General features: G+C 48.2%; 2 protein-coding genes across 44 annotated transcripts; both read left to right on the forward strand.

The window, feature by feature from the left end:
* Nucleotides 1-2485: 2485 nt before the first annotated feature.
* On the forward strand, nucleotides 2486-19075 carry slc29a4a (solute carrier family 29 member 4a; the record flags this gene model as incomplete). Its single annotated transcript, XM_052505754.1, has 6 exons — nucleotides 2486-2599; nucleotides 4732-4860; nucleotides 9668-9742; nucleotides 11285-11553; nucleotides 16969-17092; nucleotides 18881-19075. Coding segments are annotated over 6 exons (906 nt in total), but the record flags the coding sequence as incomplete, so codon positions are not given.
* On the forward strand, nucleotides 4867-6486 carry LOC127922101 (keratinocyte proline-rich protein-like). Of its 43 annotated transcripts, none has more exons than XM_052505768.1 (6): nucleotides 4873-5001; nucleotides 5282-5375; nucleotides 5425-5471; nucleotides 5759-5852; nucleotides 5905-6230; nucleotides 6311-6486. In XM_052505768.1, the coding sequence occupies exons 1-6, from the start codon at nucleotides 4947-4949 to the stop codon at nucleotides 6484-6486; spliced, it is 792 nt and encodes a 263-aa protein (XP_052361728.1). In that variant the 5' UTR covers nucleotides 4873-4946. The 43 variants fall into 43 exon arrangements, 19 of the variants coding, with proteins under 19 accessions (XP_052361728.1, XP_052361731.1, XP_052361732.1 ...); XM_052505771.1 differs by lacking the exons at nucleotides 5425-5471; nucleotides 5759-5852 and adding an exon at nucleotides 5665-5711 and having other exon boundaries at nucleotides 5853-5951; nucleotides 5996-6230; XM_052505772.1 differs by lacking the exons at nucleotides 5425-5471; nucleotides 5759-5852 and adding an exon at nucleotides 5712-5758 and having other exon boundaries at nucleotides 5853-5951; nucleotides 5996-6230.
* Nucleotides 19076-19080: the final 5 nt, after the last annotated feature.

A 19080-nucleotide genomic window follows, 5' to 3' on the forward strand; every position in this document is an offset into this window, starting at 1 on the left:
AGACGACCCCAGTGTTATAATGCTGTTGTAGAGACAGCAGTCTGGACCCCCAGACGACCCCAGTGTTATAATGCTGTTGTAGAGACAGCAGTCTGGACCCCCAGACGACCCCAGTGTTATAATGCTGGTTGTAGAGACAGCAGTCTGGACCCCCAGACGACCCCAGTGTTATAATGCTGTTGTAGAGACAGCAGTCTGGACCCCCAGACGACCCCAGTGTTATAATGCTGTTGTAGAGACAGCAGTCTGGACCCCCAGACGACCCCAGTGTTATAATGCTGTTGTAGAGACAGCAGTCTGGACCCCCAGACGACCCCAGTGTTATAATGCTGTTGTAGAGACAGCAGTCTGGACCACCAGGACCCCAGTGTTATAATGCTGTTGTAGAGACACCACCAGACGACCCCAGTGTTATAATGCTGTTGTAGAGACAGCAGTCTGGACCACCAGACGACCCCAGTGTTATAATGCTGTTGTAGAGACAGCAGTCTGGCCCACCAGACGACCCCAGTGTTATAATGCTGTTGTAGAGACAGCAGTCTGGACCACCAGACGACCCCAGTGTTATAATGCTGTTGTAGAGACAGCAGTCTGGACCACCAGATGACCCCAGTGTTATAATGCTGTTGTAGAGACAGCAGTCTGGACCACCAGACGACCCCAGTGTTATAATGCTGTTGTAGAGACAGCAGTCTGGACCACCAGACGACCCCAGTGTTATAATGCTGTTGTAGAGACAGCAGTCTGGACCCCAGACCAGACCCCAGTGTTATAATGCTGTTGTAGAGACAGCAGTCTGGCCCACCAGACGACCCCAGTGTTATAATGCTGTTGTAGAGACAGCAGTCTGGACCACCAGACGACCCCAGTGTTATAATGCTGTTGTAGAGACAGCAGTCTGGACCCCAGACGACCCCAGTGTTATAATGCTGTTGTAGAGACAGCAGTCTGGACCCCAGTGTTATAATGCCAGAGTCTGGACCCCAGTGTTATAATGCTGTTGTAGAGACAGCAGTCTGGACCACCAGATGACCCCAGTGTTATAATGCTGTTGTAGAGACAGCAGTCTGGACCCCCAGACGACCCCAGTGTTATAATGCTGTTGTAGAGACAGCAGTCTGGACCACCAGACGACCCCAGTGTTATAATGCTGTTGTAGAGACAGCAGTCTGGACCACCAGACGACCCCAGTGTTATAATGCTGTTGTAGAGACAGCAGTCTGGACCACCAGACGACCCCAGTGTTATAATGCTGTTGTAGAGACAGCAGTCTGGACCCCCAGACGACCCCAGTGTTATAATGCTGTTGTAGAGACAGCAGTCTGGACCCCCAGACGACCCCAGTGTTATAATGCTGTTGTAGAGACAGCAGTCTGGACCCCAGACGACCCCAGTGTTATAATGCTGTTGTAGAGACAGCAGTCTGGACCCCCAGACGACCCCAGTGTTATAATGCTGTTGTAGAGACAGCAGTCTGGACCCCCAGACGACCCCAGTGTTATAATGCTGTTGTAGAGACAGCAGTCTGGACCACCAGACGACCCCAGTGTTATAATGCTGTTGTAGAGACAGCAGTCTGGACCAGTCCAGACGACCCCAGTGTTATAATGCTGTTGTAGAGACAGCAGTCTGGACCACCAGACGACCCCAGTGTTATAATGCTGTTGTAGAGACAGCAGTCTGGACCACCAGACGACCCCAGTGTTATAATGCTGTTGTAGAGACAGCAGTCTGACCCCCAGACGACCCCAGTGTTATAATGCTGTTGTAGAGACAGCAGTCTGGACCACCAGACGACCCCAGTGTTATAATGCTGTTGTAGAGACAGCAGTCTGGACCACCAGACGACCCCAGTGTTATAATGCTGTTGTAGAGACAGCAGTCTGGACCCCCAGACGACCCCAGTGTTATAATGCTGTTGTAGAGACAGCAGTCTGGACCACCAGACGACCCCAGTGTTATAATGCTGTTGTAGAGACAGCAGTCTGGACCCCCAGACGACCCCAGTGTTATAATGCTGTTGTAGAGACAGCAGTCTGGACCCCCAGACGACCCCAGTGTTATAATGCTGTTGTAGAGACAGCAGTCTGGACCCCCAGACGACCCCAGTGTTATAATGCTGTTGTAGAGACAGCAGTCTGGACCACCAGACGACCCCAGTGTTATAATGCTGTTGTAGAGACAGCAGTCTGGCCCACCAGACGACCCCAGTGTTATAATGCTGTTGTAGAGACAGCAGTCTGGACCACCAGACGACCCCAGTGTTATAATGCTGTTGTAGAGACAGCAGTCTGGACCCCCAGACGACCCCAGTGTTATAATGCTGTTGTAGAGACAGCAGTCTGGACCACCAGATGACCCCAGTGTTATAATGCTGGTTGTATTGTTCTGGTCTTCCATGGGGGAGTAATGTGCTTTTCTCCCACTTTCTCTCTCTCTGTGTGTGTGTGTGTGTGTGTGTGTGTGTGTGTGTGTGTGTGTGTAGGATCCTCCATAGTGTTTGATATGAGTCTGGTGTATATCGTGGTGGCTCTGGTCGCAGTCATACTAAACAACATCCTTATGGAGAGGATCAGTCTACACACACGAATCACTGTGGGTGAGTTAACACACACACACACACACACACACACACACACACACACACACACACACACACACACACACACACACACACACACACACACACACACACACACACACACACATGGGTGAGTTACCTGTTATTACTACACAGTAAACCAACCCTCCTCCTCCCCCACCAGGTTACCTGTTATTACCACACAGTAAACCAACCCTCCTCCCCCACCAGGTTACCTGTTATTACCACACAGTAAACCAACCCTCCTCCCCCACCAGGTTACCTGTTATTACCACACAGTAAACCAACCCTCCTCCTCCCCCACCAGGTTACCTGTTATTACCACACAGTAAACCAACCCTCCTCCCCCACCAGGTTACCTGTTATTACTACACAGTAAACCAACGCCCCCCCCACCAGGTTACCTGTTATTACCACACAGTAAACCAACCCTCCTCCCCCACCAGGTTACCTGTTATTACTACACAGTAAACCAACGCCCCCCCCACCAGGTTACCTGTTATTACCACACAGTAAACCAACCCTCCTCCTCCCCCACCAGGTTACCTGTTATTACCACACAGTAAACCAACCCTCCTCCTCCCCCACCAGGTTACCTGTTATTACCACACAGTAAACCAACCCTCCTCCTCCCCCACCAGGTTACCTGTTATTACCACACAGTAAACCAACCCTCCTCCTCCCCCACCAGGTTACCTGTTATTACCACACAGTAAACCAACCCTCCTCCCCCACCAGGTTACCTGTTATTACTACACAGTAAACCAACCCTCCTCCCCCACCAGGTTACCTGTTATTACCACACAGTAAACCAACCCTCCTCCTCCCCACCAGGTTACCTGTTATTACCACACAGTAAACCAACCCTTCCTCCCCCACCAGGTTACCTGTTATTACCACACAGTAAACCAACCCTCCTCCCCCACCAGGTTACCTGTTATTACCACACAGTAAACCAACCCTCCTCCCCCACCAGGTTACCTGTTATTACCACACAGTAAACCAACCCTCCTCCCCCACCAGGTTACCTGTTATTACCACACAGTAAACCAACCCTCCTCCCCCACCAGGTTACCTGTTATTACTACACAGTAAACCAATGCCCCCCCTACCAGGTTACCTGTTATTACCACACAGTAAACCAACCCTTCCTCCCCCACCAGGTTACCTGTTATTACCACACAGTAAACCAACCCTCCTCCTCCCCCACCAGGTTACCTGTTATTACTACACAGTAAACCAATGCCCCCCCCTACCAGGTTACCTGTTATTACCACACAGTAAACCAACCCTTCCTCCCCCACCAGGTTACCTGTTATTACCACACAGTAAACCAACCCTCCTCCTCCCCCACCAGGTTACCTGTTATTACCACACAGTAAACCAACCCTCCTCCCCCACCAGGTTACCTGTTATTACCACACAGTAAACTAACCCTCCTCCTCCCCCACCAGGTTACCTGTTATTACCACACAGTAAACCAACCCTCCTCCCCCACCAGGTTACCTGTTATTACCACACAGTAAACCAACCCTCCTCCCCCACCAGGTTACCTGTTACCACACAGTAAACCAACCCTCCTCCTCCCCTACCAGGTTACCTGTTATTACCACACAGTAAACCAACCCTCCTCCCCCACCAGGTTACCTGTTATTACCACACAGTAAACCAACCCTCCTCCTCCCCCACCAGGTTACCTGTTATTACCACACAGTAAACCAACCCTCCTCCCCCACCAGGTTACCTGTTATTACCACACAGTAAACCAGTAAACCCTCCTCCCCCACCAGGTTACCTGTTATTACCACACAGTAAACCAACCCTCCTCCTCCCCCACCAGGTTACCTGTTATTACCACACAGTAAACCAACCCTCCTCCCCCACCAGGTTACCTGTTATTACCACACAGTAAACCAACCCTCCTCCTCCCCCACCAGGTTACCTGTTATTACCACACAGTAAACCAACCCTCCTCCCCCACCAGGTTACCTGTTATTACCACACAGTAAACCAACCCTCCTCCCCCACCAGGTTACCTGTTATTACCACACAGTAAACCAACCCTTCCTCCCCCACCAGGTTACCTGTTATTACCACACAGTAAACCAACCCTCCTCCTCCCCCACCAGGTTACCTGTTTGCTCTGAGTCCTCTGGTGTTCGTCAGCGTGTTTGATGTGTGGTTGGAATCCTTCACCACCAGACAGGCTTACATCGTCAACCTCTTCTCTGTTGGGGTGGTCGCCTTCGGATGTACAGGTACCACCCAAACACCCTTCCCCTGTCCGTTGCCTTCAGATGTACAGGTACCACCCAAACACCCTTCCCCTGTCCGTTGCCTTCAGATGTACAGGTACCACCCAAACACCCTTCCCCTGTCCGTTGCCTTCAGATGTACAGGTACCACCCAAACACCCTTCCCCTGTCCGTTGCCTTCAGATGTACAGGTACCACCCAAACACCCTTCCCCTGTCCGTTGCCTTCTGATGTACAGGTACCACCCAAACACCCTTCCCCTGTCCGTTGCCTTCAGATGTACAGGTACCACCCAAACACCCTTCCCCTGTCCGTTGCCTTCTGATGTACAGGTACCACCCCTTCCCTTCCCCTGTCCGTTGCCTTCAGATGTACAGGTACCACCCAAACACCCTTCCCCTGTCCGTTGCCTTCTGATGAACAGGTACCACCCAAACACCCTTCCCCTGTCCGTTGCCTTCTGATGTACAGGTACCACCCAAACACCCTTCCCCTGTCCGTTGCCTTCAGATGTACAGGTACCACCCAAACCTTCCCTTCCCCTGTCCGTTGCCTTCTGATGTACAGGTACCACCCAAACACCCTTCCCCTGTCCGTTGCCTTCAGATGTACAGGTACCACCCAAACACCCTTCCCCTGTCCGTTGCCTTCAGATGTACAGGTACCACCCAAACACCCTTCCCCTGTCCGTTGCCTTCTGATGTACAGGTACCACCCAAACACCCTTCCCCTGTCCGTTGCCTTCTGATGTACAGGTACCACCCAAACACCCTTCCCTTCCCCTGTCCGTTGCCTTCGGATGTACAGGTACCACCCAAACACCCTTCCCCTGTCCGTTGCCTTCTGATGTACAGGTACCACCCAAACACCCTTCCCCTGTCCGTTGCCTTCTGATGTACAGGTACCACCCAAACACCCTTCCCCTGTCCGTTGCCTTCAGATGTACAGGTACCACCCAAACACCCTTCCCCTGTCCGTTGCCTTCAGATGTACAGGTACCACCCAAACACCCTTCCCTTCCCCTGTCCGTTGCCTTCAGATGTACAGGTACCACCCAAACACCCTTCCCCTGTCCGTTGCCTTCAGATGTACAGGTACCACCCTTCCCTTCCCCTGTCCGTTGCCTTCAGATGTACAGGTACCACCCAAACACCCTTCCCCTGTCCGTTGCCTTCAGATGTACAGGTACCACCCAAACACCCTTCCCCTGTCCGTTGCCTTCAGATGTACAGGTACCACCCAAACACCCTTCCCCTGTCCGTTGCCTTCAGATGTACAGGTACCACCCAAACACCCTTCCCCTGTCCGTTGCCTTCAGATGTACAGGTACCACCCAAACACCCTTCCCCTGTCCGTTGCCTTCAGATGTACAGGTACCACCCAAACACCCTTCCCACCTTCAGATGTAAACACCCAAACACCCTTCCCCTGTCCGTTGCCTTCAGATGTACAGGTACCACCCAAACACCCTTCCCCTGTCCGTTGCCTTCAGATGTACAGGTACCACCCAAACACCCTTCCCCTGTCCGTTGCCTTCAGATGTACAGGTACCACCCAAACACTCTTCCCCTGTCCGTTGCCTTCCCCTCTCTGGAAATATTTAAATTGACAACGTGCTTTATGATATGATAATAAGGTATTCAGTAGTAGTGACTACCGATTATTTAACCTTAGTTTAGTCAACTGACTGGTACATGTGACATCCTGGTTATTTAACCTTAGTTTAGTCAACCGACTGGTACATGTGACATCCTGGTTATTTAACCTTAGTTTAGTCAACTGACTGGTACATCTGACATCCTGGTTATTTAACCTTAGTTTAGTCAACCGACTGGTACATGTGACATCCTGGTTATTTAACCTTAGTTTAGTCAACTGACTGGTACATCCTGGTTATTTAACCTTAGTTTAGTCAACTGACTGGTACATGTGACATCCTGGTTATTTAACCTTAGTTTAGTCAACTGACTGGTACATGTGACATCCTGGTTATTTAACCTTAGTTTAGTCAACTGACTGGTACATGTGACATCCTGGTTATTTAACCTTAGTTTAGTCAACCGACTGGTACATGTGACATCCTGGTTATTTAACCTTAGTTTAGTCAACTGACTGGTACATCCTGGTTATTTAACCTTAGTTTAGTCAACTGACTGGTACATGTGACATCCTGGTTATTTAACCTTAGTTTAGTCAACTGACTGGTACATGTGACATCCTGGTTATTTAACCTTAGTTTAGTCAACTGACTGGTACATGTGACATCCTGGTTATTTAGCTCTCTGTCTCACACTGCACCTTAGCTAAGGCACTGGGGGGAGGAGGCTCTGAGCCCTGGGGAGGAGGCTCTTATAGCCCTGGGGGAGGAGGCTCTTAGCCCTGGGATAAGGAGGCTCTTAGCCCTGGGTGGAGGAGGCTCTTAGCCCTGGGTGGAAGAGGCTCTTAGCCCTGGGTGGAAGAGGCTCTTAGCCCTGGGTGGAGGAGGCTCTGAGCCCTGGGGGAGGAGGCTCTGAGCCCTGGGGGAGGAGTCTCTGAGCCCTGGGGGAGGAGGCTCTGAGCCCTGGGGGAGGAGGCTCTGAGCCCTGGGTGGAGGAGGCTCTTAGCCCTGGGTGGAGGAGGCTCTTAGCCCTGGGTAGAGGAGGCTCTGAGCCCTGGGGGAGGAGGCTCTGAGCCCTGGGGGAGGAGGCTCTTATAGCCCTGGGGGGAGGAGGCTCTTAGCCCTGGGGGAGGAGGCTCTGAGCCCTGGGGGAGGAGGCTCTGATACCCCTGGGTGGAGGAGGCTCTTAGCCCTGGGGGAGGAGGCTCTTATAGCCCTGGGTGGAGGAGGCTCTTAGCCCTGGGTGGAGGAGGCTCTTACCCCTGGGGGAGGAGGCTCTTAGCCCTGGGTGGAGGAGGCTCTTACCCCTGGGGGAGGAGGCTCTTACCCCTGGGTGGAGGAGGCTCTGACCCCTGGGTGGAGGAGGCTCTTACCCCTGGGTGGAGGAGGCTCTTATAGCCCTGGGTGGAGGAGGCTCTTAGCCCTGGGTGGAGGAGGCTCTTAGCCCTGGGTGGAGGGGGCTCTTAGCCCTGGTTGGAGGAGGCTCTTAGCCCTGGGATAAGGAGGCTCTTATAGCCCTGGGGGGAGGAGGCTCTGACCCCTGGGTGGAGGAGGCTCTTAGCCCTGGGTGGAGGGGCTCTTAGCCCTGGGTGGAGGAGGCTCTTAGCCCTGGGTGGAGGAGGCTCTTAGCCCTGGGTGGAGGAGGCTCTGACCCCCTGGGTGGAGGAGGCTCTGAGCCCTGGGTGGAGGAGGCTCTGAGCCCTGGGTGGAGGAGGCTCTTAGCCCTGGGTGGAGGAGGCTCTGAGCCCTGGGTGGAGGAGGCTCTGAGCCCTGGGTGGAGGAGGCTCTTAGCCCTGGGTGGAGGAGGCTCTGAGCCCTGGGGGAGGAGGCTCTTATAGCCCTGGGTGGAGGAGGCTCTATAGCCCTGGGTGGAGGAGGCTCTTAGCCCTGGGGGAGGAGGCTCTTAGCCCTGGGGGAGGAGGCTCTTATAGCCCTGGGTGGAGGGGGCTCTTAGCCCTGGGTGGAGGAGGCTCTGACCCCTGGGGGAGGCAGCTCTGACCCCTGGGTGGAGGAGGCTCTTATAGTTGGCCTGCTCCAGAGCAGGATAAGCACAGACTTTGAGGGGGTAAACACATATAATTTCCACTGTGCCAATCACAAAAGCTGCATTTTCACTTAATTTGCATATGCCTGTGCTGCGTTCTTCACTCTATTTTAATAAGGACAATTCATACTATTTCATCCTTCCCGAAAAACCTGACGGGGGAAAAAAATAATGAAATCAAGTGCCAAAAACTTTGGCTGCTATGGCTAACGGTTGCTATGGCTAACAAAAACGGTTGCTATGGCTAACAAAAACGGTTGCTACGGCTAACGGTTGCTATGCAAGCTAACGTCTTCTCGCTCAGCTAGCCAACTGAAGCCACAAACTCTTACATCTGAAAAGGGCAACAAACGCTCCACGTCTTAATCTGTTTTCATAGCTTCTCTATTGACGTTTCATTTCAATCCATTGTAATAATAATTGGTGCATGATTTTGCCTCTGGGTCAGAAAGGTTTACGTCTCGTCGGTGCACAGAATTCTCTGTACAAGGGGGTGAGATGGCATTTTCAAAAGTGATAAACATTGTTTTCCGTGGTCTGACAGACAGCAAGGTTTATACAAACCATCACTGTTGGAAATCAAATGATAGCCTATCAAATGCTAGCAAGAGCAGATAATGTAAAAAAAAAAAAAAATCCTTATCCCGGGGCTTTAGAATACCAGTGTGAATCCTTAGCCCAGGGCTTTAGAATACCAGTGTGAATCCTTATCCCAGGGCTTGAGAATACCAGTGTGAATCCTTAGCCCAGGGCTTTAGAATACCAGTGTGAATCCTTAGCCCAGGGCTTGAGAATACCAGTGTGAATCCTTATCCCAGGGCTTTAGAATACCCGTGTGAATCCTTATCCCAGGGCTTTAGAATACCTGTGTGAATCCTTATCCCAGGGCTTTAGAATACCCAGTGTGAATCCTTATCCCAGGGCTTTAGAATACCTGTGTCAATCCTTATCCCAGGGCTTTAGAATACCCGTGTGAATCCTTCCCCAGGACTTTAGAATACCAGTGTGAATCCTTATCCCAGGGCTTTAGAATACCAGTGTGAATCCTTATCCCAGGGCTTTAGAATACCCGTGTGAATCCTTAGCCCCAGGGCTTTAGAATACCAGTGTGAATCCTTATCCCCGGCAGTGTGAAAAGGCCTTTTGTGTTTGCATTTGTCCTCCCTCAGTGCAGCAGTCCAGTTTCTATGGTTACATGGGGATGCTGCCCAAGAGATACACACAGGGGGTGATGACTGGAGAAAGTAAGAGCTGTCATCTTCGTTATATTACTGTATATTCTATACATCTTCATTATATTCTATACATCTTCATTATATTACTGTATATTCTATACATCTTCATTATATTACTGTATATTCTATACATCTTCATTATATTACTGTATATTCTATACATCTTCATTATATTACTGTATATTCTATACATCTTCATTATATTCTATACATCTTCATTATATTACTGTATATTCTATACATCTTCATTATATTACTGTATATTCTATACATCTTCATTATATTACTGTATATTCTATACCTCTTCATTATATTACTGTATATTCTATACCTCTTCGTTATATTACTGTATATTCTATACATCTTCATTATATTACCGTATATTCTATACATCTTCATTATATTACTGTATATTCTATACATATTTGTTATATTACCGTATATTCTATACATCTTCATTATATTACTGTATATTCTATACATCTTCAATATATTACTGTATATTCTATACATCTTCATTATATTACTGTATATTCTATACATCTTCATTATATTCTATACATCTTCATTATATTACTGTATATTCTATACATCTTCATTATATTACTGTATATTCTATACATCTTCATTATATTACTGTATATTCTATACATCTTCATTATATTACTGTATATTCTATACATCTTCATTATATTACTGTATATTCTATACATCTTCATTATATTACTGTATATTCTATACATCTTCATTATATTACTGTATATTCTATACATCTTCATTATATTACTGTATATATACATCTTCATTATATTACTGTATATTCTATACATCTTCATTATATTACCGTATATTCTATGCATCTTCATTATATTACTGTATATTCTATACCTCTTCGTTATATTACTGTATATTCTATACATCCATAGGCTTGTAGTCTATTGCCAGACCATTTGACAGAAAGGGGAATTATTGTCATCAACACAGACAGTTTATTTATTTCAATACCTACCCATTGTAAATAGTTGAGCACGGCTTAGAACGCTTCTCAACCAATCACAATGCTTGTCATATCTCTGAGTCATATCTTCACTAATCCTCTCCTCTCCTCTCCTCTCCTCTCCTCTCCTCTCCTCTCCCCTCCTCTCCTCGCCTCTCCTCTCCTCTCCTCTCCTCTCCTCTCCTCTCCTCTCCTGCCTCTCCTCTCCTCTCTCCTCTCCTCTCCTCTCTCCCTCTCCTCTATTCATCTCTCTGAGTCATATCTTCACTAATCCTCTCCTCTCTCTCCTCTCCTCCCTCTCTCCAGGTACAGCAGGTGTAATCATATATCTGAGTCATATCTTCACTAATCCTCTCCTCTCCTCTCCTCTCCTCTCCTCTCCTCTCCTCTCCTCTCCTCTCCTCTCCTCTCCTCTCTCTCCTCTCCTCTCTCTCAGGTCTCTCTCCTCTCCTCTCCTCTCCTCTCCTCTCCTCTCCTCTCCTCTCCTCTCCTCTCTCCTCTCTCTCCTCTTCTCTCCTCTTCTCTCCTCTCCTCTCTCTCCTCCCTCTCTCCAGGTACAGCAGGTGTAATCATCTCTCTGAGTCGTATCTTCACTAAACTCCTGATCAGTAACGAGAGGATAAACACACTCATCTTCTTCCTGGTGTCCATCACCATGGAGATGCTCTGCTTCCTTCTCCACCTCATTGTCCGTCGCTCACGATTCGTCCTTTACTACACAGGCCCCACCCACCGGGGTCACAGCCTGGGGAAAGGTCATGACATTGGGTCGGAGGTCAGCGGGACAGGATACAGGGTTCACCACGACGTCACTACAGAGGAAGTAAGATTTGTAAGTCAGTCTAGACCTGGGATAATCAGGTAGAGTGGTGGATAATAAGGTAGAGTGGTTCTATGGGATAATCAGGTAGAGTGGTGGGATAATCAGGTAGAGTGGTTCTATGGGATAATCAGGTAGAGTGGTTCTATGGGATAATCAGGTAGAGTGGTTCTATGGGATAATCAGGTAGAGTGGTGGGATAATCAGGTAGAGTGGTTCTATGGGATAATCAGGTAGAGTGGTGGGATAATCAGGTAGAGTGGTTCTATGGGATAATCAGGTAGAGTGGTGGGATAATCAGGTAGAGTGGTTCTATGGGATAATCAGGTAGAGTGGTTCTATGGGATAATCAGGTAGAGTGGTTCTATGGGATAATCAGGTAGAGTGGTTCTATGGGATAATCAGGTAGAGTGGTGGGATAATCAGGTAGAGTGGTTCTATGGGATAATCAGGTAGAGTGGTGGGATAATCAGGTAGAGTGGTGGGATAATCAGGTAGAGTGGTTCTATGGGATAATCAGGTAGAGTGGTTCTATGGGATAATCAGGTAGAGTGGTTCTATGGGATAATCAGGTAGAGTGGTTCTATGGGATAATCAGGTAGAGTGGTTCTATGGGATAATCAGGTAGAGTGGTGGGATAATCAGGTAGAGTGGTGGGATAATCAGGTAGAGTGGTGGGATAATCAGGTAGAGTGGTTCTATGGGATAATCAGGTAGAGTGGTGGGATAATCAGGTAGAGTGGTTCTATGGGATAATCAGGTAGAGTGGTTCTATGGGATAATCAGGTAGAGTGGTTCTATGGGATAATCAGGTAGAGTGGTTCTATGGGATAATCAGGTAGAGTGGTGGGATAATCAGGTAGAGTGGTGGGATAATCAGGTAGAGTGGTTCTATGGGATAATCAGGTAGAGTGGTTCTATGGGATAATCAGGTAGAGTGGTGGGATAATCAGGTAGAGTGGTTCTATGGGATAATCAGGTAGAGTGGTGGGATAATCAGGTAGAGTGGTTCTATGGGATAATCAGGTAGAGTGGTTCTATGGGATAATCAGGTAGAGTGGTTCTATGGGATAATCAGGTAGAGTGGTTCTATGGGATAATCAGGTAGAGTGGTGGGATAATCAGGTAGAGTGGTGGGATAATCAGGTAGAGTGGTTCTATGGGATAATCAGGTAGAGTGGTGGGATAATCAGGTAGAGTGGTTCTATGGGATAATCAGGTAGAGTGTGGATGTGGGATAATCAGGTAGAGTGGTGGGATAATCAGGTAGAGTGGTTCTATGGTATAATCAGGTAGAGTGGTTCTATGGGATAATCAGGTAGAGTGGTTCTATGGGATAATCAGGTAGAGTGGTTCTATGGTATAATCAGGTAGAGTGGTTCTATGGGATAATCAGGTAGAGTGGTTCTATGGTATAATCAGGTAGAGTGGTTCTATGGGATAATCAGGTAGAGTGGTGGGATAATCAGGTAGAGTGGTTCTATGGGATAATCAGGTAGAGTGGTGGGATAATCAGGTAGAGTGGTGGATAATCAGGTAGAGTGGTTCTATGGGATAATCAGGTAGAGTGGTTCTATGGGATAATCAGGTAGAGATAATCAGGTAGAGTGGTTCTATGGTGGGATAATCAGGTAGAGTGGTGGATTCAGGTAGAGGTGGGATAATCAGGTAGAGTGGTTCTATGGGATAATCAGGTAGTGGTGGATAATCAGGTAGAGTGGTTCTATGGGATAATCAGGTAGAGTGGTTCTATGGGATAATCAGGTAGAGTGGTTCTATGGGATAATCAGGTAGAGTGGTTCTAGTGGTGGGATAATCAGGTAGAGTGGTTCTATGGGATAATCAGGTAGAGAGGTGGGATAATCAGGTAGAGTGGTGGGATAATCAGGTAGAGTGGTTCTATGGGATAATCAGGTAGAGTGGTGGATAATCAGGTAGAGAGGTGGGATAATCAGGTAGTGGTGGGATAATCAGGTAGAGTGGTTCTATGGGATAATCAGGTAGAGTGGTTCTATGGGATAATCAGGTAGATGGGATAATCAGGTAGAGTGGTGGGATAATCAGGTAGAGTGGTGGGATAATCAGGTAGAGTGGTTCTATGGGATAATCAGGTAGAGTGGTGGGATAATCAGGTAGAGTGGTTCTATGGGATAATCAGGTAGAGTGGTGGGATAATCAGGTAGAGTGGTTCTATGGGATAATCAGGTAGAGTGGTGGGATAATCAGGTAGAGTGGTTCTATGGGATAATCAGGTAGAGTGGTTCTATGGGATAATCAGGTAGAGTGGTTCTATGGGATAATCAGGTAGAGTGGTGGGATAATCAGGTAGAGTGGTTCTATGGGATAATCAGGTAGAGTGGTGGGATAATCAGGTAGAGTGGTTCTATGGGATAATCAGGTAGAGTGGTTCTATGGGATAATCAGGTAGAGTGGTGGGATAATCAGGTAGAGTGGTTCTATGGGATAATCAGGTAGAGTGGTTCTATGGGATAATCAGGTAGAGTGGTGGGATAATCAGGTAGAGTGGTTCTATGGGATAATCAGGTAGAGTGGTTCTATGGGATAATCAGGTAGAGTGGTTCTATGGGATAATCAGGTAGAGTGGTTCTATGGTATAATCAGGTAGAGTGGTTCTATGGGATAATCAGGTAGAGTGGTTCTATGGGATAATCAGGTAGAGTGGTGGGATAATCAGGTAGAGTGGTGGGATAATCAGGTAGAGAGGTGGGATAATCAGGTAGAGTGGTTCTATGGGATAATCAGGTAGAGTGGTGGGATAATCAGGTAGAGTGGTTCTATGGTATAATCAGGTAGAGTGGTTCTATGGGAAAATCAGGTAGAGAGGTGGAATAATCAGGTAGAGTGGTGGGATAATCAGGTAGAGTGGTGGGATAATCAGGTAGAGTGGTTCTATGGGATAATCAGGTAGAGTGGTTCTGTGGGATAATCAGGTAGAGTGGTTCTATGGGATAATCAGGTAGAGTGGTTCTATGGGATAATCAGGTAGAGTGGTGGGATAATCAGGTAGAGTGGTTCTATGGGATAATCAGGTAGAGTGGTTCTATGGGATAATCAGGTAGAGTGGTAGGTGGGATAATCAGGTAGAGTGGTTCTATGGGATAATCAGGTAGAGTGGTGGGATAAGTGGTTAATGGGATAATCAGGTAGAGTGGTTCTATGGGATAATCAGGTAGAGTGGTGGGATAATCAGGTAGAGTGGTGGATAATCAGGTAGAGTGGTGGGATAATCAGGTAGAGTGGTGGATAATCAGGTAGAGTGGTGGATAATCAGGTAGAGTGGTGGATAATCAGGTAGAGTGGTTCTATGGGATAATCAGGTAGAGTGGTGGGATAATCAGGTAGAGTGGTGGAATAATCAGGTAGAGTGGTTCTATGGGATAATCAGGTAGAGTGGTTCTATGGGATAATCAGGTAGAGTGGTGGAATAATCAGGTAGAGAGGTGGGATAATCAGGTAGAGTGGTGGATAATCAGGTAGAGTGGTTCTATGGGATAATCAGGTAGAGTGGTGGAATAATCAGGTAGAGTGGTGGGATAATCAGGTAGAGTGGTTCTATGGGATAATCAGGTAGAGTGGTGGATAATCAGGTAGAGTGGTTCTATGGGATAATCAGGTAGAGTGGTGGGATAATCAGGTAGAGTGGTTCTATGGGATAATCAGGTAGAGTGGTGGATAATCAGGTAGAGTGGTATGGGATAATCAGGTAGAGTGGTTCTATGGGATAATCAGGTAGAGTGGTGGATAATCAGGTAGAGTGGTGGGATAATCAGGTAGAGTGGTGGGATAATCAGGTAGAGTGGTTCTATCAGGTAGAGAGGTGGATAATCAGGTAGAGTGGTGGATAATCAGGTAGTGGTGGTTCTAGTGGGGATAATCAGGTAGAGTGGTTCTATGGGATAATCAGGTAGAGTGGTTCTATGGGATAATCAGGTAGAGTGGTTCTATGTGGGATAAATGGTTCTATGGGATAATCAGGTAGAGTGGTTCTATGGGATAATCAGGTAGAGTGGTTCTATGGGATAAGTGGTGGGATAATCAGGTAGAGTGGTTCTATGGGATAATCAAGTAGAGTTGTGGGATAATCAGGTAGAGTGGTGGGATAATCAGGTAGAGTGGTTCTATGGGATAATCAAGTAGAGTTGTGGGATAATCAGGTAGAGTGGTGGGATAATCAGGTAGAGTGGTTCTATGTGATAATCAGGTAGAGTGGTTCTATGGGATAATCAGGTAGAGTGGTTCTATGGGATAATCAGGTAGAGTGGTTCTATGGGATAATCAAGTAGAGTTGTGGGATAATCAGGTAGAGTGGTGGATAATCAGGTAGAGTGGTGGGATAATCAGGTAGAGTGGTTCTATGGGATAATCAGGTAGAGTGGTTCTATGGGATAATCAGGTAGAGTTGTGGGATAATCAGGTAGAGTGGTGGATAATCAGGTAGAGTGGTTCTAATCAGGGCCTGGTGGATAATCAGGTAGAGTGGTAGGGATTATGGAGCAGAAAAGGTAGAGTGGTCTAATCTATGGTGGATAATCAGGTAGAGTGGTTCTATGGGATAATCAGGTAGAGTGGTTCTATGGATAATCAGGTAGAGTGGTTCATGGGATAATCAGGTAGAGTGGTGGGATAATCAGGTAGAGTGGTGGGATAATCAGGTAGAGTGGTTCTATGGGATAATCAGGTAGAGTGGTGGAAACAGTGGTGGATAATCAGGTAGAGTGGTGGGATAATCTAGAGTGGTGGGATAATCAGGTAGAGTGGTTCTATGGGACATCACAGAGTGGTTCTATGGGATAATCAGGTAGAGTGGTGGATAATCAGGTAGAGTGGTTCTATGGGATAACACAGTGGTTCTATGGGATAACACATGGGATAATCAGGTAGTTGGTGGGATAACACACACACACACACACACACATAATCAGGTAGACCTGACACGAGTGGTGGATAATCAGGTAGAGTGGTGGATAATCAGGTAGGCTGAATATCTACGGGGACCTGGTTGGGATAATCTGGGATAATCAGGTGATAGGTGGTTCTATGGGATAATCAGGTCTATGGGATAATCAGGTAGAGTGGTTCTATGGGATAATCAGGTACAGTGGTTCCTGGATAACACGTTGTAGACTATGGGTTCAGGTGATAGGTGAATATCTATGGGACCTGGTTGACCTGGATAACACGTTGGGGTTCAGGTGATAGGCTGAATATCTACGGGACCTGGTTGACCTGGACACGTTGGGGTTCAGGTGATAGGCTGAATATCTACGGGACCTGGTTGACCTGGACACGTTGGGGTTCAGGTGATAGGCTGACCCTTGATTATTCACTGCAGAGGAAACCAGGAGAGGAGAGGAGACAAGGAGACAAGGAGGCTATGAAGTGTTTGTCTCGTCTCAGGGTAACGGAGTGGTGGCGACGACGTCGCCATCTGATGATGTCACAGATGAGTTCACAGGAGGGACGTACGTTCGGTTTGGAGTTCCTAAAGACAAGATCCGGAGAAGCTGGCCTGGACTACGAGGTAACAACCACATCTATACCTGTCTGTCTGTCTGTCTGTCTGTCTGTCTGTCTGTCTGTCTGTCTGTCTGTCTGTCTGTCTGTCTGTCTTGTATTGACGCTTTGCCTGTTTGATGGTTCGTCGCAGGGCATAGCAGGATTTCTTGTAAGCTTCTGGGTTACAGTCCCGCTCCTTGAAAGCGGGCAACTCTAACCTTTAACTCAGTGCGGATGTTGCCTGTAATCCATGGCTTCTGGTTGGGGTATGTACGTACGGTCACTGTGGGGACGACGTCATCGATGCACTGATGAAGCCAATGACTGATGTGATGTAATCCTCAATGTCATCGGAAGAATCCCGGAACATTTTCCAGTCTGCGATAGCAAAACAGTCCTGTAGTTTAGCATCTGCTTCATCTGACCATTTTTATATAGGCCGAGTCACTGGTGCTTCCTGCCTTAATTTTAGCTTGTCAGCAGGAATCAGGAGGATAATTATGTTCAGATTTACCAAATGGAGGGTGAGGGAGAGATTTGTATGCGTCTCTGTGTGTGGAGTAAAGGTGGTCCAGAGTGTTTTTCCCCTCTGGTTGCACATTTAACATGTTGATAGAGATTTGGTAAAACTGATTTAAGTTTCCCTGCATTAAAGTCTCCGGCCACTAGGAGCGCCGCCTCTGGGTGAGTGGTTTCCTGTTTGCCTATTTCCTGATACAGCTGACTGAGTGCGGTCTTAGTGCATCTGTCTGTGGTGGTACATAAACAGCCCTCAGCCTCTGACTTGGTCCTGTCTTGCCAACAGCAACTCAGATGTGACCTCTTTTATGCACGAATGATTTGCTGATTGAACAATTGTGCAAAGAAGTTTTGCACACGTGCAGAAGAGGTTCATGGGAGTTTAAAAAAATGTTTGTATCAGCTGTGATCAAATGTTTTAATTTGGTTTGACATCATTTTGCTCAACTGAGTTTTGCATCTTTTGTAGAGAGTTGTGTGTTTACTGTTTTTGGGGGAAAAAAATGTGCTTAGCATTTTCATTGTGTGTGAAAACAAAGAGACATGACTTAGAATTTATCACCAAGTAATACTGCTCATTAGGTTGTGATGGAGATCAGTTCCACCCCAGTTTCATTCAAAGTGTCTTAGCGATCTAGAGAAACTGTAATGTCGAATGAGTAGTGTGCTTGTAAACACAATGATTCTACCCAATGTTTGTACACTACGGATACCAACAGCATTCCTCTTCCCTCGTTCCCCCTCTCTTCTCTTCTCACCCCCTCCCTTTTCCCTTCTCCCCCTCCCTCTCCTCCCCTCTCCGTCATCCCCCTCCACTCCCTTCTCCCCCTCCCTCTCCTCCCCTCTCCCTCATCCCCCTCCACTCCCTTCTCCACCCTCCCTCCCTCCTCCCCTCTCCCTTCTCCCTCATCCCCCTCCACTCCCTTCTCCCCATCCCCCTCCCTCTCCTCCCTCTCCCCTCCCTCATCCCCCCCCTCCCTTCTCCCCATCCCCTCCCCCCTCCCTCTCCGTCATCCTCCCCTCCCTTCTCCCCCTCACCCCTCTCCTCCTCCTCTCCCTCATCCCCCTCCCTCCCTTCTCCACCCTCCCTCCCCCTCCCCTCCCCCTCCCTCATCCCCTCCCTCCCTTCTCCCCTCCCCTCCCCTCCCTTCTCCCTCATCCCCTCCCCCCTTCTCCCCATCCCCCTCCCTCTCCTCCCCTCCCCTCCCCCTTCTCCACCCCTCCTCCCTCCTCCTCCCCTCCCACTCCCACCCCCCCTCCCCCCTCCCTCCTCCTCTTCTTCTCCCCCATTCAGATATGTTTCTTCACAGGTACATCGTTGCCAGAGTGATCTGGGCCCACATGTTGTCTATAGCAGTGACCTATAGCATCACTCTGTGTCTGTTTCCTGGTCTGGAATCAGAGATACGCAACCCAACCCTGGGGGAGTGGCTACCTATACTCATCATGGCCACATTCAACATGGCCGACTTCGTAGGCAAGGTCAGTTTACTT

Source organism: Oncorhynchus keta, unplaced genomic scaffold (assembly GCF_023373465.1).
Source record: "Oncorhynchus keta strain PuntledgeMale-10-30-2019 unplaced genomic scaffold, Oket_V2 Un_contig_24576_pilon_pilon, whole genome shotgun sequence".
In the NCBI taxonomy this organism is placed as follows: Eukaryota; Metazoa; Chordata; class Actinopteri; order Salmoniformes; family Salmonidae; genus Oncorhynchus; species Oncorhynchus keta.

Bases quoted from the DNA above. Each gene is read 5' to 3' on its own strand.
- LOC127922101 (XM_052505756.1), top strand. From the start codon at position 4,900: ATGTACAGGTACCACCCAAACACCCTTCCCCTGTCCGTTGCCTTCAGA. The intron at 5,376-5,664 runs GTACCACCCAAA...TCGGATGTACAG, and splicing joins CGTTGCCTTCAGATGTACAG to GTACCACCCAAACACCCTTC. The intron at 6,231-6,310 runs GTACCACCCAAA...TCAGATGTACAG, and splicing joins CGTTGCCTTCAGATGTACAG to GTACCACCCAAACACCCTTC.